The 21,265-nt window shown below is 35.3% G+C and overlaps 1 protein-coding gene across 1 annotated transcript in view; it reads right to left on the reverse strand.

The window, feature by feature from the left end:
- Positions 1-21,265, reverse strand: part of RSRC1 (arginine and serine rich coiled-coil 1) — a 441,173-nt gene that overhangs the window by 313,757 nt on the left and 106,151 nt on the right. The window contains exon 4 of the mRNA XM_005907366.2: positions 18,735-18,908. Coding sequence (XP_005907428.1) covers positions 18,735-18,908 — 174 coding nt within the window. The remainder of the gene's footprint in view (positions 1-18,734; positions 18,909-21,265) is intronic.

Raw genomic sequence — 21,265 nt, forward strand, 5'->3', positions numbered from 1 at the left:
AATCCTTCTGTTTTTCCCTCTCCTTTTTACTTCCTCATCCATGTTCTTCCAAATGGTCTATGTATCAACACTTCTGAAAAACCCCAAAATATTTCTCACTTTGGGTTAAGTGTCCTTCTGATATGTTGTCCTAGAATGGTGGACATCTCTCTGATACAGCACTCACATTACACTGTTATCATCAATTTACATGTCTGACTTCCAAACTAGATGGAAGTTTCTTGAGATCAAAGACCATGTCATCCATTTTTGCAATAACCAGTAACTATAATAGTGCCAGACACATTTTAACAGCATCCAAAGTATCCATAGCACAAAGCATTTATTTTTGCTATAGCCTTTGGGTCAGGTCCAAAAGTCATCACAATTTAATCTTGCCATACAGGAAATATTACACTGATCACTACAACCCCAGCCCCGCCACAGGTCGCTCTAGTTTTCAAATTCTAAGTAAAATACTCAAAGAGGTAAAGATATAAAGGAACAGAAAATCTAATACTCCAGGCCAAAACTCTCCTGAGTTCTACACGTACATATTCTCTGCCTGCCTATCTGTCCTCTTCAATGTTCCAAAGGCTTCATACACTCAATACATGCAAAGCAAACTTATGATCTTCTCCCTCATACCATTGCTCTTGCAGTATAACCCATGATTAATAAAAATGTAACATCAACATTTCACTGAACAAATTGGAAGACCATTGATTATCCTTAATATCTTCATCTCTTTTACCAAAATCTTTTCTCAAATAAAATCCATTATTAAGTATATGAATATATCTCAAATTCATCAACTTTTCTATCTCCAGCAACAAACCCTGGTCCAAGCTACTATTACATCTCCCCTAGACTACTGTGCTACTTATCTGGTTTCTTTGCATGCACTCTTACCCTCTGCAATCTGTTTTCCACAATGCAGCTGGAGTGATCTTTTCAAAACACTAATCTGATCACATTATCCATCAGATTAAAACACTTCAAAGGCATCCTGCTAATCTTGAGATAGAGACCAAAATCCTTAACCAGGTTTACAAGGTCCTGCAGAGTCTAGCCCCTATCTGCTTCTCTGGCCTCATCTCACACTGTGCTCTCTCTTGTCTCCATTCTAGTTATTCTGACCATCTTTCAGTCCCTGGTCATATTGGACTGCCTCCCATCCAAGGACATTTGCTAATGTTTCCTCTAACAATAATGTTCTACGTCCATCACTCAATAATTTCTATTCATCCTTATTTCTTCAGGAAAGTCTACCTGACTCCCTCATCCTCAGTCATATGTCATTTAACACTACGCATCCCTTATCCTTGACACTTATCACTGCTGAAACTTTGTATTTATTTATGTAGTTCATGGCTGCTTTTTTTGCCCAAACAGATTATAAACTCCATAGAGTCAAAACCATAACTGTTCACCATGGGATCTCTAAGACCCTGCTCAAATAAACTGTTGATGAACAAGTAATAGACAGGAGGGAGGGCATCTGTTAGGTAGACATACCTACACTATACTCAATCACCAGCATCCTTGCATACGGAAAAGGTAAAGACTCCATATCAAAGTAATTGATTTAATGAGAGAAGTCTGATAATTATTATTGTTTTTCAGTCACTAAGTTGTATCTGACTCTTTGTGACCCCATGAATTGCAGCACCTCAGGTTTCCCCGTCCTTCACCATCTCCCGGAGTTTACTCAAACTCATGTCTACTGAGTCGGTGGTGCCATCCAGCCATCTCATCCTCTGTTGCCCCCCTCTCCTGCCCTCAGTCTTTCCCAGCATCAGGGTCTTTTCCAGTGAGTCAGCTCTTCGCATCAGGTGGCCAAAGTATTGGAGCTTCAGCTTCAGCATCAGTCCTTCCAACACTCAGGACTGATTTTCTTTAGGATTGACTGGTTTGGTCTCCTTACAGTCCAAGGGACTCTCAAGAGTCTTCTCCAACACCACAGTTGAAAAGCATCAATTCTTCAGTGCTCAGCCTTTTAGTCCAACTCTTACATCCATACATAACTACTGGGAAAACCATAGCTTTGACTAGACAGACGTTTGTTGGCAAAGTAATGTCTCTCTTTTTTAAATATGCTGTCTAGGCTGGCCATAGCTTTTCATCCAAGGAGCAAGTGTCTTTTAATTTTATGGCTGCAGTCATCATCAGCAGTGATTTTGGAGCCCAAAAAAGTAAGTCTGTCACTGTTTCCATTATTTTCCCATCTATTTGCCATGAAGTGATGAGGCTGGATGCCATGATCTTCGTTTACTGAATGTTGAGTTTTAAGCCAACTTTTTCACTCTCCCCTTTCACTTTCATCAAGAGGCTCTTCAGTTCCTATTCCCTTTCTGCCATAAAGGTGGTGTCATCTGCATAACTGAAGTTATTGATATGTCTCCCGGCAGTCTTGATTCCAGTTTGTGCTTCATCTAGCCTGGCATTTTGCATGATGTACTCTGCATAGAAGTTAAATAAACAGCATGACAATATACAGCCTTGACGTACTCCTTTCCCGATTCAGAACCAGTCTGTTGTTCCATGTCCAGTTCTAACTGTTGCTTCTTGACCTGCACACAGATTTCTCAGGAGGCAGGTAAGGTGGTTTGGTATTCCCATCTCTTTCAGAATTTTTCACAGTTTGTTGTGATCCACACAGTCAAACGCTTTGGCGTAGTCAATAAAGCAGAAGTGGATGTTTTTCTGGATCTCTCTTGCTTTTTCTATGATCCAATGGATATTGGCAATTTGATCTCTGCTTCCTTTGCCTTTTCTAAATCCAGCTTGAACATCTGGAAGTTCATGGTTCATGTACTACTGAAGCCTGGCTTAGAGAATTTTGAGCATTACTTTGCTAACATGTGAAATGAGTGCAATTGTGCAGTAGTTTGAACATTCTTTGGTCGTGCCTTTCTTTGGGACTGGAATGAAAACTGACCTTTCCCAGTCCTGTGGCCACTGCTGAATTTTTCAAATTTGCAGGCATATTAAGTGCAGCACTTCAACAGCATCATCTTTTAAGATCTGAAATAGCTCAACTGGAATTCCATCATCTGTGCTAGCTTTGTTCGTAGTGATGCTTCGTAAGGCCCACTTGACTTCAATTCCAGGATTTCTGGCTCTAGGTGAGTGATCACACCATCGTGCTTATCTGAGTCATTAAGATCTTTTTTACATAGTTCTTCAGTATATTCTTTCCACCTTATCTTAATATCTTCTGCTTCTGTTAGGTCCATACCATTTCTGTCCTTTACTGTGTGGTGAATACTTTATACTTTATATTGTGTGGTAAAGATTTTATAAGGCAAGTATTACCTGAATAATGAAACTAGACAAAGAAGAAAAACATCTCTTATGAATACAGACACAAAAATCCTCTATAGAATAGCAGCAAACTGATTTCCACCACCACAAAATGAGGCTTGTCTCAGGAATGCAAAGATGGTTCAATATTCAAAAGTAAATCAGTGTACTCTATCTTATTAACAATCTAAAGAAGAACAAAACCCACATGATTGTGTCAAATGATGCTGGAAATGTATTTGACAAAATTCAGCACCTACTACGAAATACAAAATCCCTAACGAAGTAAGAACTCCTCAACGTGATACAGGATATCAACAAAAATGTAGTGAAAGCATTTCATCATGATGAAAAATTAAATGTTTCCTCCTAAATGTCCTTGCTTGTCATTCTTATTGAAAATAGTACTAGAAGTCCTAATTTGTGCAATAAGGCAAAATAAATAAAGAGTATACAACTTGGAAAGGAAGAAATAAAACTGTCCCTATGACACTCAACTGTGTATATAAGGTGCCCTAAGGACTCTAAAAAAATGCATTTACTAGAACTAATAAATACATTTAGCAATGCTTCAGTTCAGTTCAGTTGCTCAGTCATGTCCAACTCTTTGCGACTCCATGAATTGCAGCACGCCAGGCCTCCCTGTCCATCACCAACTCCCGGAGTTCACCCAAACTCTACAGAATATAAAGTCAGTGTACATGTGCACACACACACATACACACACGTTATACATCAATTTTATATATATATATATAATATTTCTACATATTAGAAATGAACAATTAGAAATTGAAATTTTGAAACCAGTATCATTTAAAATAGATCACACCAGGGCTTCCCTGGTGGCTTGGTGGTAATGAATCCGACTGCCAATGCAGGAGACACGGGTTCAATTCCTGCTCAGCGAGGATCCCACATTCTGCAAAGCAACTAAGCCCATGTGCCACCACTATTGAGCCTGTGCTCTAGAGCCCAGGAGCTCCAAATACTGTGCTCACGTTCTGTAACAACTGAAGCCTGCAGGCCCTAGAGTCTGTGCTCCACAGCAAGAGAAGCCACAGCAATGAGAAGCCCATGCACCGCAACTACCTGCAAATAGAGAAAAGCCCATGCAGCAATGAAGATCCAGAACAGTCAAAAATAAATAAATAAATCACTAAATAAATAAATTGAAAAAAAATAGATCACCCCAAAGTGAGATACTTAGGTATAAACCTAAGAAAACATGTACAGAATATATATGTTAAAAACTAAACAGGTTAATAAGAAAAATCAAACCATGTTCATATCAATTCTCTCCAGACTGACCTACAAATTTAACATAAATCCAGCCAAAATTATTTTTTTACTTATAGACAAACTTACACTAACATTTATTTGGAAAATCAAAGGAACTAGAAAAACTAAAACAATTTAAAAAATAAAATTAAAGAAACCACAGCAATTGATTTTAATGACTTACTATAAAGTTATAGTAAACAAGACAGTGTGATACTAGCAAAGGAATAAATAAAAGACTGAAATAGAATAGAGAACACAGAAACAAACCCAGACAAATATGACCAATTGATTTCTGACAAAAGTACAAACGCAATTCAATAACCTGCAGTCTTTTAAATATATTGTGTTGGAACAACTGAATATTTAAACATCCATATGCAACAAACAAAAACCTCAACTTAAGCCTCACAACTTATACAAAAAACAAAACACATTTTAAAAAAAAGCTTCAGAATACATTATAGCCCTAAATGTAAAACGTAAAACTATAAAACTTATTGAAAAAAGGGTAGGGGAAAATCTTCATGGCCCAAGGTTGACCAAAGAATTCTTAGATATGCCACCAAAAGCACAGCAAATTAAAGATATAGCCCATAAACTGGACTTCATCAAAATGAAAACTTTTTACTATGCAAAAAGCATCATCAAGAAAATGAAAATGCAAGTCATAGACTGGAAAAGAAAAATTCACCACACATATACTAGACAAAGGGCTTATATTCAAAATATATAAGAACCCCTTATAATTTAATAATAAAGAATAAAAATGTGAAAATGATCTGCAGAAATACCTCACAGAAGAAATATAAATGACCAATGCACACATCAAAAGATGCTCAACATCACATTTGCAAGTCACAGAGTCTGCAAAGGATTTGTTTGCAAACTATATAAAGACCTCTCAAACTCACCAATAAGAAAAAACAAACAAATTTTAAAATACGTGGAAGAGATGAACAGACACATGGATTGCAAATAAGTACATGAAAAGGTACTTATTGTTATTAGCATTAGGGAGATTCAAATTAAAACCATGACGAGATACCACTACACATCTGTATGAACGGCTGAAATAATAATAAGAGTTAAAATGTCAAGTGCTGCTGAGGATTTGGAGCAATTGCAACTACTGAAGCCCACATGCTCTAGAGCCCATGCTCTACACCAAGGAAGCCACGACAATGAAATAGGCCCATGCACCACAACTAGAGAATAGTCCCCGTTTGCTAGAACTACAGAAAAATCCATGCACCAATGAAGATCCAGCACGGCCAAAAATAAATTATTTTTTAAAAAGGGTTTTTTAAAAAAAGAATGACATTGTAAAGCAATTATCTTCCAAATTAAAAATATTTTTTTTTAATTTAATGAAAACAAATAGACACACAATACAGAGAATCAACAAAGTCAAAGGCTGGTTGGTTGTAAAAACTAATAAATTCACAACAAGATTAAGAAAAAATGGAAATATAAACAGTTGATATCAGGATGGGAAAAGGATTACTACATAATTAATAATATATACAGATAACCTCCAGAGATTATAAAGATTTTTATGTCAAAAATATTGAAGACTTAGAGGGAATGAACAAATTCCTAGAAAAACAAATTTTTTTTAACTTACCAAAACTGACACAAAAAGAAACAGAGATCTGATTAGTCCTATAACTATTAAATAAATTAAATCTTCAAAATAATCTTTTAGGTCAAGGGGCTTCACTTGTGAATTGTTAAACTTCTCTGCAATATAGAAAAAGTATATTCTCCTACTCAACTGATGAGTGGATAATAATTTGTGGTACATCCATAAAACAAAATACTACTCAGCAATATAAAGGAACAAACTAATACATGAACAGCCTAAATATATCTCAAAAGCATTATACTAAGTGAAAGAATCCAGATACAAAAGACTGTATACTTACTTAGTAAGATCTCGCACAGTTAAATAAGTAAATATTTAAAAGAATTTTTAAAGGCTATATACTGTACGACTCCACTTATGTGATATTGAAAAAAGGTAAAACTTTTCAGTCTGACAAGGACTAGCAGAAGTGGGATAAGGATACTGCACACAGAGAATGAGGAAATTTTTTAAGGTGATGGATACTGTATATTCTGATTATGATTAGAGTTACAGGACTATATATGAGTCAAAGCTCATAAACTTTGACTATAAGTTTATACTTATATGACTATTTATGAGTCAAAGCTCATAAAACTATATATCTTACTGCATGTAAATCATATCTCAGTAAATATATATGACTTAAAGAAAAACCTGATATAGAAATAAAAGTATACGAAAACTTCCAGAAACAGTATCAGTGGTAAATATTTTAAGCAGACATTGCTTTGATAGTTTCAGAAGCACACATCCTGTGATAAAATATCAATATAACTCCTCTGAGCTTAAGTTAAGCTATGAAAATTTTTCAAATTAACTTTGCAGCAGCAAATTTACTGGACCTAATACTACTGATTGATAGATAAAATCTAACCATTTTCAATTAGAGTACATAATCTAATAGCTACCTATCAGTTCAAGCAACTGTATATGTATTTATATAAAAGCACTATTTTTGTCTAGACAGCTTTGAACAATGAAAACATATTTTTTCTTCTCTTATTTTTCACCTTTTTTTGTGGATTTTGGGTGGATTTAATTTCCAAGTAATCACAACAATGGAGAAGGAAGCGGCCAACCCACTCCAGTATTCTTAGCATGCTATAGTCCATGGGGTGGCAAAGAGTCAGACACGATTTAGTGACTAAACAACAAACAACAGTCACAATATAACTTTTACCTCTCATTTATTCCAAATCTATCACTTCAAAATTGGACACCTACCAGTTTCTTTTTCTAATGTACAATGCTCTCCTTTATCTTTCTCAAGAAAAAGCAGCTAAGACTGCAACATGGCAACCAAATTGATTTTCATGGTCTACTTCCAGGTGGCCTGTCACAGGCTGGCATATTCACAGGGGCCAAAGGCTGCTGTTTCAAAACCTCCTCTTGGAGTTCAGAAAGAATTAAAACAGCAGCACTCATTGTTGTATTTTCCTAACTGTACCTGCTGTGTTAGCGATCATCACATACATACTAGTTTTTATAAAGTGTCTATACCCACAAGATCCAACCTCTGAGGCTCATCCCAATCTTCCTATAGTTAGACACTATCTCAGAACCTAAGGACCATATCCTGAGCACTAAATGAAAAGTATTAACCCCAAACACCATCTGCAGTCTTTCTTTTATTATATACTTCCAATGCCTTGAAATCTAAGATAGGTTAAACATGGATGGAGTGCATACAACTTACTCTGCTTCAGTGGAAAATTGTACCCCATAACTACATCTATCCAAAGAGATTATTCCTATCACCTGTCTACACATATTCTATTTACTAGGATATTAAAAACATTTAAACCAACCATCTTAAAACTGACCTAGATATCCATATTAAAATATAAAAAAAATCTTCATGTAGAAATCTTCTCTGCTTGTGCTGACCGAGACTTAACAATATGACAGCCACATAGTATTATGGTGTATTCCAACCTATTCTATTTTGAAGATTCCATTCCAATGATCACTAGACTGGGAAGAAAGTCTATGAGAAATGGATAAACTAGATCCTTTTTTTAAAAAAAAAATATTGAACAGATTGCTTCTATTCAGATTAGCATCCTTCAAATCTGAGACACCCAAGGTGCTTTACAATGAGGTATAAATTAGAAGCATAATGAGTAATTATAAGCAACAGCTTAGCTTTTAGGGGAACTGCCTGTTTACTTAGAAAAGACTTGGCTGGCAGTCCAAGTTTATTCCCTCTACATCCCTCTAACAATAGTGTAGAATATTTAGCTTACAAAGCTATACATAACTAACTAAAGGCAAACACCAAGGCCTTCAGTAAAAGTTTCTTATGGAATGGTATATTTAACTCTAGTAGTTTGCTCTAGTAGTTTACATGGTTAATATACTAATCAGCAGAGTAGGTGATACCAATTAAGATCCTGAAATAAATTAGACTAGGCAAGAAGAGTCATCAATGAGGACTGGAATTTTAATCAGTATTTAAAATATAAATCCTAGAAGTGACATTCAGTTTTTTAGATGACTGATGCTAAATGATATTGATTGCAGCATGATTGATAACAAAGTACAGACAAGGATAGAGGAAGTTCTGCGGACTTCTTTAAAAATGTAGTTGAGAGGCTTTGATGGAAGTCACATATGTTTATGTGTGTGCACATGCACACTTAAACCAGGCATGGAGTGGTAGGGGGAAAAGTTGGTTATTTTCTTAATAACAAAAATTCAATTTTATCATTTTTACATACTTAAAGCTAGATTTTATAACCCAGAAACAACTTCTAAAACCATTTATTTATACATTCTACAAATATTTCAGTACTTGTTATAATCCAAGTAAATATAAATACAATAAATAAGATATATATAATCTGGCAATTACAAAATTTTATAGTTACAAAGGTCTCTGTTCAGATTAGGTATAGATACTGTGGGTGCTAACTGCATATCTATTTAGCACCTCATGAGAGGCAAGAAATACTTTATAAAGGATGTGATCCCTAAAATGAGACAAAAAGATCATTGGAATGGACAACATTAAAGAAAGAGTTTTTAAGGCTGAGGGAATATTTCTTTAAAAAGACACAAAGGTAAGAAAAAAGAATGATAGTTGAAAAACTGGTAATCACAGGAATCAATAGTTAAATTCATATTATTAATAAAAAATAAAATAACTACGATTTAGTAAAACCTTAATACATAGATAGTCTCTTACACACAATGCTTCTAATATTTACAGCTTTTCAACTATCATTACCCCAATTTTGGGCTTCCCACGTGTGCAATGGTAAAGAATCTGCTTGCCAGTGCAGGAGTTGCAGGTTCGATCCCTGGGTTGGGACAATCCCCTGGAGAAGGGAATGGCAACCCACTCCAGTATTCTTGCCTGAGAAATCCCATGGACAGAGGAACCTGGCAGGCTACAGTCCATGGGGTCACAAACAGTTAGACATAACTGAGCACAGCACAGCATAGTCGTTTTACAGAAGAAATTTAAAAGTTAAAGAGAATAACTTGTCTTGTTAGGAAAAAAATTTTAAATGATTTGAGATGACCAAAAAAGATGACTGGGTGTTTTGTCGAGGGTGCCTTTTCAAGTTACCACCACCTTTCTGTGTCCCATATCTGAAGTATTTTTAAATTCCACAAATTACAGATAGTTGATAACAATGCAAATTACTATTTTCCATAGATACTCAAATGATTTGTCCAGTGGAGTTAAAACTGGTTTCCCTCCTCATGTGGAAAAAGGCAGTTTAGAATCAATCAAGCAAGATCATGTCAGGCAAGCTTGTTCTCTGGATTTTCCTTTGAGTTCTTTGTAACAACTTTTGGGGTTCCCTTATTAGCTAACGAGTTAAACAACAGCTTTGGCATGGGTTTATGTATATGTTTATGAATCATGATATAAACTTAAAAAAAAATCCTTTAATAGATCCAAAGAAAAATAAGTCAGAATTTGAAGGTTTGTGTGGATTCTACATAGTTGCAAAGTTCCTTCTATCACACACAACTCATTACTTCTCTCCTTTTAATCTTGAATGTTAAAGATTTTTGTAATACCTCTTGTAAAGGGTCTCACCAATTTATATTCCATGTGATAAAACATATTAAAAAGTACAGCTTGAGGCTACTTTCACTTTTACCAATTCTTCACATAATTATAATTCCTCAGCTTCTAATGGAATGAAAAAGGAAAATATGTATCTCCTCTCATTCCAAGGCTTTTCACAGCCAAACCACCACAAAAAACAAAGACTGAGCTTACAATTCATGGCATTTAATGCTCTATCAGGTATAATTCATGTCAAATTCCACTGGACAAACTCTGAGATAATTAAAGTGTACTAATACGATGAATAAGAGAAAGGTGGTGACCTGGGGGAGAACTTATGAAACCAATGTCTCCTGCTCTTGTTGATTATTCTTTTTGTTATGATGGATTTCCTTTCTCGATCTCACCTTTTTGAAAAATTAGACTGTTTCTGTTGAACAAAACTATTCAATAATACCTGGTGACAAATATTCAAATCCACATAACAGAAGTTAGGTGGTAAATTTCACTGTCATATAAAATACTCTTAAAAACATAATGAGCCACTCTTATGGCATTCATTCAGTTCATAAGTAAATTGTAAAAGCTTTAAAAAGGAAGAAAAATCCAGCCACACACTTTAAAGATGTTATTTGTTTATCTGTTTAACAAAACTGACAGTACGAAGCTTCTTTTGCATGTTACAATGACATGTGTTAAAGGTATATTTCCTTCGAACCATTTACCCTTCGCCACTGGTGAAAGGCAACAAGATCTCTTTACAAAGTCTCGTCTTTTTCAATAAATTTTGCATGAAAACATGTTATCCTGGCACAAAGTTGCCTGCTGTCACATCCGAAGTGTGATAAATGTTTAATGAAAACAACACCACACAGCTTGGTGTCAGACAACAGCTATCACACAGCCCTCCTTTGATCCAAACAGACACTTAAAAGGAGTTCTAAGCACACTCTGCACCACAGAACTCTATAACCTATATGCAAATAGGGGTAAATTAGCATAAATGACTTCCTGCTGCATAAAGAAATAAGAGGTAAAGAAAAATATGACAGCCTCTAAGAGTATGTAACTGCTGTCAAACTCAAGTCCAGCATTCCCAAACCACTTCCAACATCTTCTGCCAAACACTAGGTAGGAAAAACCTCATCAACAGGAATTTAACACATGAAATTCTACAACTGAAGATAGGAATATTGCTAAGTTCAAAGCCATATCTTTAACACAGAGTATGACTACTACTTGATACTAAACTTCTAAAACTAATTCTAACACTTTTTAATTATCAATACCCACATTTTATAGAAGAATAAAGTTCACAGAAAATAAATTGTCTTGTAGGGGAAAAAATTGTGGAAGATTTAAAACGAGCATTAATTCTAATTTCTGCAATTTAACTTTCCCAGAATCTAAACCCTTTAGCATACTTTTTTTTAAGATGTACTATTCATAAAGGCTGGGCTTCCCTTACGGCTCAGCTGGTAAAGAATCTGCCTCCAATGCAGGAGACCTGGGTTCAATCCCTGGGTTGGGAAGATCTCCTGGAGAAGGGAAAGGGTACCCAATCCAGTATTCTGGCCTGGAGAATTCCATGGACTGTACAGTCCATGGGGTCACAAAGAGTTGATGTCACTGAGTGACTTTCACTTTCATTCATAATGGCTACATGTTCAAAAGTAGCAATTCCCATGAACAAAAAGTATATGCTGCCTCTGTTGATATACTTTCTGTGTTTTTAGTATATAAAAATATACCTAAAATAATTTTAATACAAGCAATATAACTTCTAATTACATTGCACAGTCAACTCTTCAGTGGAAGATTTTACATATAGGCCATGGGCTATAACCAAAGCCTAATTTCACTGCTATCCCTGTGACTTCTAGATATATTTTCAAAGAGACTTAAAGAACACAATTGATTTAGTGGGAGTCACATTTAAGAAATTATATTTAAATACATCCATCTCACATTACCCACCAAAAAGCACTGCTGCAGTGGATTCTGTATATCCAGAGGGAAAGTCTTACCTCTCTTAAAAGTAGAAAGCTTCAGAAAGTTATACAAAGGAAAAAGTTATCAACTCAAGTGTTTGGGAAAACTATTCCAGAAGTTCTTGATGGGCACATTTCTGAGAAGAGCATTTATCTACTGAAAAGCTAATGAGGGAATAGAAAAAGTGAAAAGCTTTCACAGTAGTATCTCATAAAGGAAAATACATTAGGTTCCTGATGAATCCTAAAGTTATTCAAATTAAGAAAGCATTGTACTAGGCAATAAATGGTTTAAACCAAATTTTCTCAGCTAGTGATTTAAAATCATGATTGAAAATAAACTAAAATCAATGGCGATGGCACCCCACTCCAGTACCCTTGCCTGGAAAATCCCATGGATGGAGGAGCCTGGTAGGCTGCAGTCCATGGGATCACAAAGAGTCGGACACAACTGAGTGACTTCACTTTCACTTTTCACTTTGATACATTGGAGAAGGAAATGGCAACCCACTTCAGTGTTCTTGCCTGGAGAATTCCAGGGATGGGGGAGACTGGTGGGCTGCCATCTATGAGGTCGCACAGAGTCGGACACAACTGAAGCGACTTAGCTGCAGCAGTAGCAGCATTCAAAATCTACTCTTAAGGATGGCAGTATGATATAAAATCAATAGTGGTATGTCACTGGAAGTATTGACATTTATTAACAACTAATTTTCAAAGAAGTCTATAAAGATGTTTTATAGTGGTTGACTATACTTTTCCCTAGGAGAAGGCAATGGCAACCCACTCCAGTACTCTTGCCTGGAAAATCCCATGGGCGGAGGAGCCTGGTAGGCTGCAGTCCATGGGGTCGCTAAAAGTCGGACACGACTGAGTGACTTCACTTTTCACTTTCATGCATTGGAGAAGGAAATGGTAACCCACTCCAGTGTTCTTGCCTGGAGAATCCCAGGGATGGGGGAGCCTGGTGGCTGCCATCTATGGGGTCGCACAGAGTCGGACACGACTGAAGCGACTTAGCAGCAGCATACTTTTCCCTGGTGGCTCAGACAGTAAAGAATCCACCTGCAATACATGAGACCTGGGTTCAATCCCTGGGATGGGAAGATCCCCTGGAGGAAGGCATAGCAACCCACTCCACTATTCTTGCCTGGAGAATCCCCATTGACAGAGGAGCCCAGCGGGCTGTAGTCAATGGGGTTGCAAAGAGTCAAACACGATTGTACAACTAAGCACGTACTTTTTGGAGGTTGAATAAAGTGTTTCTAGAAAAGGCTCAAATGGGATATACAATTTAAGTCAGAAGACTTAAATGGGATATACAATGTTCACATCATCAAACGAAGTTATAACTATAATATGCCATGGAAAGTTTCATATTTCTAATTTTTGACTCTCAATAAAAGTTTGCTTAACAAAATGGTATTGTTAGGTGTTCAATTTCAATTTAATAACTCTATTGTTACTAAAATTTATTTTCATATTGCAAAGACATGTCCTCATAAAAGAAATATAATCATCTAATGATACAATAAATATTTGTTCTAAAAAATTTGGGGGGGGGAACTTATATAAACAAATAAAATCTGCATCAATATTTTAAAAATTAAATATTCCTAGAAATCAAGTTTTAAAAATATAAAACATTAAAAATTAAAGTCATGAAACTTTCTTGATAAAATCTAAGACAAGGCTTGGTTAGTGTCTTTCCTGTATTAATTTTTTACTCACTGTTGTAAAGAAAGGCACCTTTTAATCCCTACAAACACCTGATATCCTCCTAGTTTATATTAGGTCTCTGTTCTTCAGCAAATTAATAAAATGAATAGATCAATTTATGATATTATAAGATATATCCTAATAAAAACCATTAAAATTCCCCAGAAATTTCCAGAACTTGTACTCAACTAGCTGCTATTTTTAAAAGGTTTTTCAGAATTTTCCTATTATTTTTTCCAATTTATAAAATACTCCTTTACCCATTATTGTACTTACTCTCCTTTGCTTTCTACTTCATAAATGTCCACTTTATGTCCTACCAATATTTGTAAATATTTGTATTCTCAAATTGGTTTGATGAAAACAAAGATTGTTATGCATAAAGAAGCAGAATCACATGAGCTGTTATTTTCTCTTATATGAGGAAGCATGTAGGGTTATTTAGTACAAGCTAAAATCCTTGTTCCTGAGTTATACAATCACAATGAGTTGATACATAAGTCCTAATTCAATCATTTGTGAATCTTTTTTCCTTTCTCTCCACCTACACATGTTCCTTAAATCAAATTTCAAAGATCCAATGAAACCATCACAAAAATACATTTAATTAAGGCCTAAAAATTTTTGTGGTTTTATTAATATAATGAAAAATAACTTCAAATAAACAGATGAAATGCTAATGTGGGAAAGTACAGAAGAAAGGCAGAAAAGGAATTAATCTTTTACTAATAACAGATATCCAACCCAATCAGAGAAAAATAAGGCACAGAAGATTCTTTCAGTTTTCTTTCAGCTACTTCCTACGAAAGTTTAAGCAACAGCATATCACTTGAACTCAAACACTACAGATCATCATCAATAACTATGGGTTGTGTGCTATTAAGAGTCAGGATACTATTGTCAGTGAAACTGAATTAGAAGCCTAGCTCTGCCATTTATTTACAAGTCCTATGATCACAAGTCTTCATCTGTATAAAAGGGATAATAAAAGCACATATTTCATTAGGTTATTATGAAAATTAAATGAGACACTATATGTCTAGCAAAACTTCTGACACTTAGAAAATATATTTAAAATGTTAGATGCTTATTATAATATCCACAGTAAGTAAAGCATTTTGTTCATGTAGACCTCATCATAAAATTACTTGAATTTCACTGGCTTCTCACTGCCTGTAGAATTAACTCTAATATCCTTAATATAACATGTAAAGTGAAAGTGAAAGCTGCACAGTCGTGGACTTATTGTGATCCCATGGACTGTAGCCTACCAGATTCCTCTGTCCATGAATTCTCCAGGGAAGAATACTGGATTGGGTAGCCTGTTCCCTTCTCCAGGGATCTTCCCAACCCAGGGATCAAACCCAGGTCTCCCACATTGCAGGTGGATTCTTTATCGTCTGAGCCACCAGGGAAGCCCAAGAATATTGGAGTCAGTAGCCTATCCCTTCTCCAGCAGATGTTCCCAGCCCAGGAATCAAACCAGGGTCTCCTGCGTTGCAGGTAGATACTTTACCAGCTGAGCTACCAGGGGAGCTCCACAACATATAACCTCTCATCATTATTACTCTTCTATAAACCAACCCCATTAGACTTCAGTTCTTCAAGAATGCCATACCCACTTTGCCTTCCTCCAAGTATCAATATTTCCACATGAAGTTCATTTTGCATACAACATTCTATGCCATTTTCTCCTTCCTTCAAATAATAAAAATCTCATCTTCAAGAGCCCATCCTAACATGCTGACTAATCTAGGTTGACTAGTTTAATGTTCATGAAAATACCTTGCAACTAGAATATGTCAAGACTGAAGATGAAACCCAGTGTGCTGAGACTGGCCTGTTGGAAAAATAAAAAGGGTCCAGGTCTGCTTACCTCCAAACTGTTGGTTATATTAGCAATAAATATACTTATCGTTTAAGCCAGAGATTGACAAACTACAGCCCTTGGGCAAATCTAGCCAGCTGCCCATTTTAAAAAATAAAGTTTTGTTGGAATTTAGCTATGCCATTCATTTAGTATTATCTATGGCTGCTTTCATGTTAAAAGAGCAGAGTTTAGTAGTTGCAACAGAGACATAAGACCCAGGAAGCCTAAGTTATTTACTATCTAGCTCTGCAAAAAAGCTTCCTGCCTTTGTTTAAGCTACATTTAGTTAGGTTTTGTTACTCGTAGCCAGAAGTATCCTAACCCGCACGAGTTAGTTTCCTTTTGAAACATTCATCTGATTTCACTGCAATAATTTATATATCTTCCTTTCTATATATGCTTATTTTGCCACCTGCATGAAATCTCTCAGTAGGATTGGGCAGCCATTATGTACCGATTACTTAACATACACATGACAAATAGAAGGCATTCAAATATTGTTGATAGAACAAGTGAACAAATGAATGAGTCAGTGTATCTGATCCATAACCAATAAATATTTATTAACAAATATGTACATTAGGTATTCTGAGTGAGACAAGAGACCATACAACAGCATGCTCTGCCCTAAATGGTTTAAAAATCAGGTTTACAGACTTCCCTGGTGGTCCAGCAGTTCAGATTCTGCATTTCTAATGCAGGGGGCATGAATTCAATCCCTACTCAGGGAACTAAAATTACACACAGCACACTGCAGCCAAAACACGAATAAAATAAAATAAAATAGTCTATTTAAAAGAGAAAGAAAAATCAGGTTTAGGAAATAAACTTGAAAGCTGTAGAAAACAAATATGTAAGTTATTTCTGAAGCAAAACAGGGGGCATTGTCACATGTAAGTACTACCATACTAAATGTATATATCAATGATAGCCCCACTAAATCCTGATTTTAGATCATACCAAAGGGTATGAATTTGTGTGTACTTAGCACTAACTAGAAGGAAGGGCACACTGACATAATACCACCCTGTCCTATGGGCCACTAAAACCATGAAGGTGACTGAATCAGGCTATTCACTGCTTTCTGGCATCCATACTCAGGGCCCTTCAACTGACACCTCATGTTTTGACCCTGTTCATTACCTTTGTTGAGATTTAAGAAATAATGACAAATACGATATTATTATCTTATAAACCTGTCATCCAGGAATGAGTCCCTTGAACACAACAAGCTCTGAGTGATCAAAGAATCTAACCTGTACAGCTGGCCCTTCAAGATTACTGTCACCATATGAGACCCTTTCCTGAAACTACCCAACCTCCTTATTTATTTATGCTCTGGCTTCTCTTACCTTTAAAATGCCCCATATAATACTTTATGTAATATCAACTTTATTCTAAAAATGTAAAACTTGATGAGGTAGAAAGCAAAGATTTAATGACCAGTAAAAATCATAGTCACATCACATAATCATAGTCACGTAATATCTAAAGCATAAACCAAAATGAGGAGGGGAAAAAAGGAACAAGGGGCAAGGCATTTCCTTGACTGACATAATTTATTTGTCCTCTTAGTCCATATTTCCAGTCTTAGAAACTTACTCTACACACTCTCTTCTAATCTATCATTCTTCTGACTTTTACCCCTTATCAATATATTTCCCCCATACCCTCTCTGATCCTTATTTCTTTCCAGCTCTGGCTAAGTTAGCCTCCCTATCTTTAAAGCCAGATATCCAACCCTATCTCCTCTAATATTCAACAATCCTTAAAACTAGAAAAGATAGAACTCAGGATTTTATAGGGCAGTGACTGCTCAATGTGCATTAATGGCTGCAGGGTGATCAGGGAAAAGAAAGTCACATAATAATGTAACACGTTCCCAAAATCCACTACAAATGGATCATTTCAAAGAATACATAAAAGCCAATAATCCAGGCAGTTTTATATAGGATCACTGTAAATCTGGATAAAAATAAGCATACAGACAACTGTGAAAAAGAAAGGGATGGGAAGAGTTCCATATCCTTCAATAAACTTAATTCTTTACAGAATCAAGATCTCAAGGAATCATATCGAAGATCTTGGTAAGCTCTTCAATTTAACACTGAAAAGTGACACACTAAAAGACAAAATACTTGTACTGAAGTATTAAAGTGAACATATATAGGGTGTTGAAAGAATGACAAAAGAGCACAAATTCTAAAATGCTCTACTTCACAGAATAAAAGACCCCAATGTCATTTTGGAAAAACAAATAAGAAGCTATAATTTAAGCTAATAAAGATTTCGTTTCATTTTAACATCTTCTAATTAAACAAACAGTTTTGGGTGGACTTCAACATCCAAAAATTCAAACAAAACATTCAAACATCCAAACAAAATTAGAACAACTGTTTTAATGAAAACAATTCCAGAAAAAATAAACTCTGGGTCTCATATGCACATACACTCACCTAACACACACATACATCTTTATATTAATGAAGTCCTCATTCTACATTGAAAGAAGTCTTAGCCAATAGTAAATCATGTACTTCCCTCCCTTATTGTTTTTATTTTTCCCTAAGAGTTTTACAATAAGCTAATATACATCTTCAATAGTAAGTAATCTTCAAATTTTAAGTATCATATTCATGATGAGGAAAATGGAACTTCTCTAACAAATTATGTAAATTTTCCTTTACTGACATAATAAGTTTTGACAGTACAATTTATTTCTAAGATTTATTTTATAAATATTAAATGAAAACAGGAATAGAAAGGAAGTACGTAAAAATTTGAGATAAGTATTTTAACTTATCTTTTCTTCTTTTTCCATTACATTCTCCTCTCTTTTCCATCTAAGAAAGACATCAGAAGATGAAAATACATTTGATTGCTGCTATGGAATCACTGAGTCACCATTGCTTTAGATTCACTTCAACTTACCCACGTTTGATGTTGTGTAATTCCTTGTCCTTGCCTTTATCCTTTTCCTTTTCTCTTTTCTCCTTATCTCTGCCTTTACGTCGTTCTCTATCCCGAGACCGACTACGTGTTCTTCTGTGACTTGACCTTTCACTGCTTCGACTATGGGAACGTGGCCGAGGTCTTGATCGGGACCTATGGTAAGTAGATTTCATTAAATACATTGAGAATATAATTTGTATTATGAAATAAAATTTTTTTAACTGTCTGAAAGAAAAGGATTTAGTTTTAATTAAGGATTCAGTTAACTGTGTGAAGTGAGCATCTAAAGATGATTCTTTATGAATAAGCATATGTGAGGGAAACATAGGGTGCCAACTTTACAAAAATATAAGGTTTAGTCAAAGAGTGTTTGTTCAGGTGTTCACAGGACCCTGTTGGCATAATGGATACAAATCCGCCTGCCAACATAAGGGTATGTGTTTGACCCCTGGTCCAGGAAGACCCCACAAGCCTTAGAACAACTGAGACTGTGCACTACAACTACTGAGCCCGCACTTTAGAGTCCATGAGCCGCAGCTACTGAGCCTGCCCACCTAAAGCCCATGCTCTGCAACAAAAGAAGCCACTGCAATGACAAGTCTGTGTACCACAGCTAGACAGCAACCTCAGCTCTCTGCAACTAAAGAAGAGCCCACACACAACAATGAAGACCCAGTGCAGCCAGTAAATAAATAAATAAATAGAAAAAAACAAAAGTGCGCCAGCCTTGTAGTACTACAACCAGCTTTTAAAAAAGTGTTTGTTTAGTCAAAAAAGTCTTAAAGTTCAAATCAAGTCTTCAATGCTGAAATCTCTTCAACATAAAATAACAAATCTAAATGGATCTATTCTAATCCCCAAGAATTAGGATCTTCCCCATCCCTACGAACTCTGCTTCTATTAATATATTGATTCAACATAATTTCCTGTATTAGTTACACTAAAACTATTCTTCTATATAATCCAGCTTTTCTTTCATTAAATGGAGGACAATATTAGGTCGGATATATTATATGCCTTTAAAAAGTAAATATTTTTAAATCTGCCCTATAGTACTGACAAAAAAGTCTCTAACAGATTGATGATCCTACAGACATTATAAAAAACTGTCTGAAGTCACTGAACAGTGACTGAAAGAAGGCAATGACCTATAAAAGGGAAAAAAATCTTACTATTTAAACATGTTGCTGATTTATTTAACATATTTCAAACAATTAGGTTATGGACCAAAAATAATGAGCAATGACAATACTTGGAAAAAAGAAACAACAATAAAAAAGATTGTTATTTTATGAGTTCCTTTTCTGAGGACAAGCCTAAGTCTGTGCCATGCAGAACAGCTAAAACTCCAACAGAGAACTTTAAAATTTATGGTCTAAAAAACTAGAACAAAGACCCAGGAAAATCATCACCAATTGAAAATTAAAGGGGAATCTTGGAAAAAGAGTCAGGAGAGCTAAAAATTGTAGCTGTAAATGCTATTCAGACCTCTGGCTGAACCTTAACTTAGATCATGCAGGAGGGGCAGACTCCAAACAGCTAAGGAAGAAAGAACTGAACTAAATTTTTAACTGCCCATAGAGAGACTAAATCATCTAATACACATTAATGAATTCATTTAATTTTCTGCTTTAAAAAAAGGTAAACAAAAAAGGTTATATTCTTCAGAGGAATATAATAGAGTTCATAATATTCAAAACATGACATTCATCGTGTCCATGATAAAATTCAAAATTACTAGATATACAATGAACATGAGAAATATAACAAAAGATGAGATGAGATGAGTCAGATATTGAATTAGCAGGCAAGGATTTTAAAGTAGTAGGTATAACTATGTTTGTCCTGAATATAAAGCTAAGAAATTTTAGAAGAAAAATAAGAAAGTAAAAAAATTCTGTAACTGAAACAATACAATATATGAAATTAACATTATACTAAAAGAGACCAGAAACAGGCTGGTAGCAACAGAGGGAGAAAAAAGCTCTGTGTATTTGAAAATAAATAAATTGAAATTATCCAATCTGAAGAACTAAGAGGAAAAAAGATTGTTAAATGAAAAGAAAAACAGATCTTCTGTAATCTCTGTGACAATATTCAAATGTATAACATGTTTATTTAAACTCAGAAGTAGAGAAGTAGAGAAAATAATGAGATAGAAATCAATGTTTTTTTAAAGTGGTGGCTAAAATTTCCCCAGATTCAGTGAATAAAAAATTTACAGGGACTTCCCTGGTGGTTCAGTGGTTGAGAATCCACCCCTGTAATGCAGAGGATGTGGGTTCAATCCCTGATTAGAGAACTGAGATCCCACATGCCTTGGAGCAACTGAGTCCTTTAACCACAACTAAAGAGCCCATGTGCCACAATGAAAGATTCTGTGTGATGCAACGAAGATCCTACCTGCCACAACTAAGATGCAGCCAAATAAATAAAATATTTTTTTAACTTACAGTCAAGAAGTTTAATGAACTCCAGAATAAATGTGAAGACCATGACTAGTAATACCA

Source organism: Bos mutus, chromosome 1 (genome assembly GCF_027580195.1).
Source record: "Bos mutus isolate GX-2022 chromosome 1, NWIPB_WYAK_1.1, whole genome shotgun sequence".
NCBI lineage: Eukaryota > Metazoa > Chordata > Mammalia > Artiodactyla > Bovidae > Bos > Bos mutus.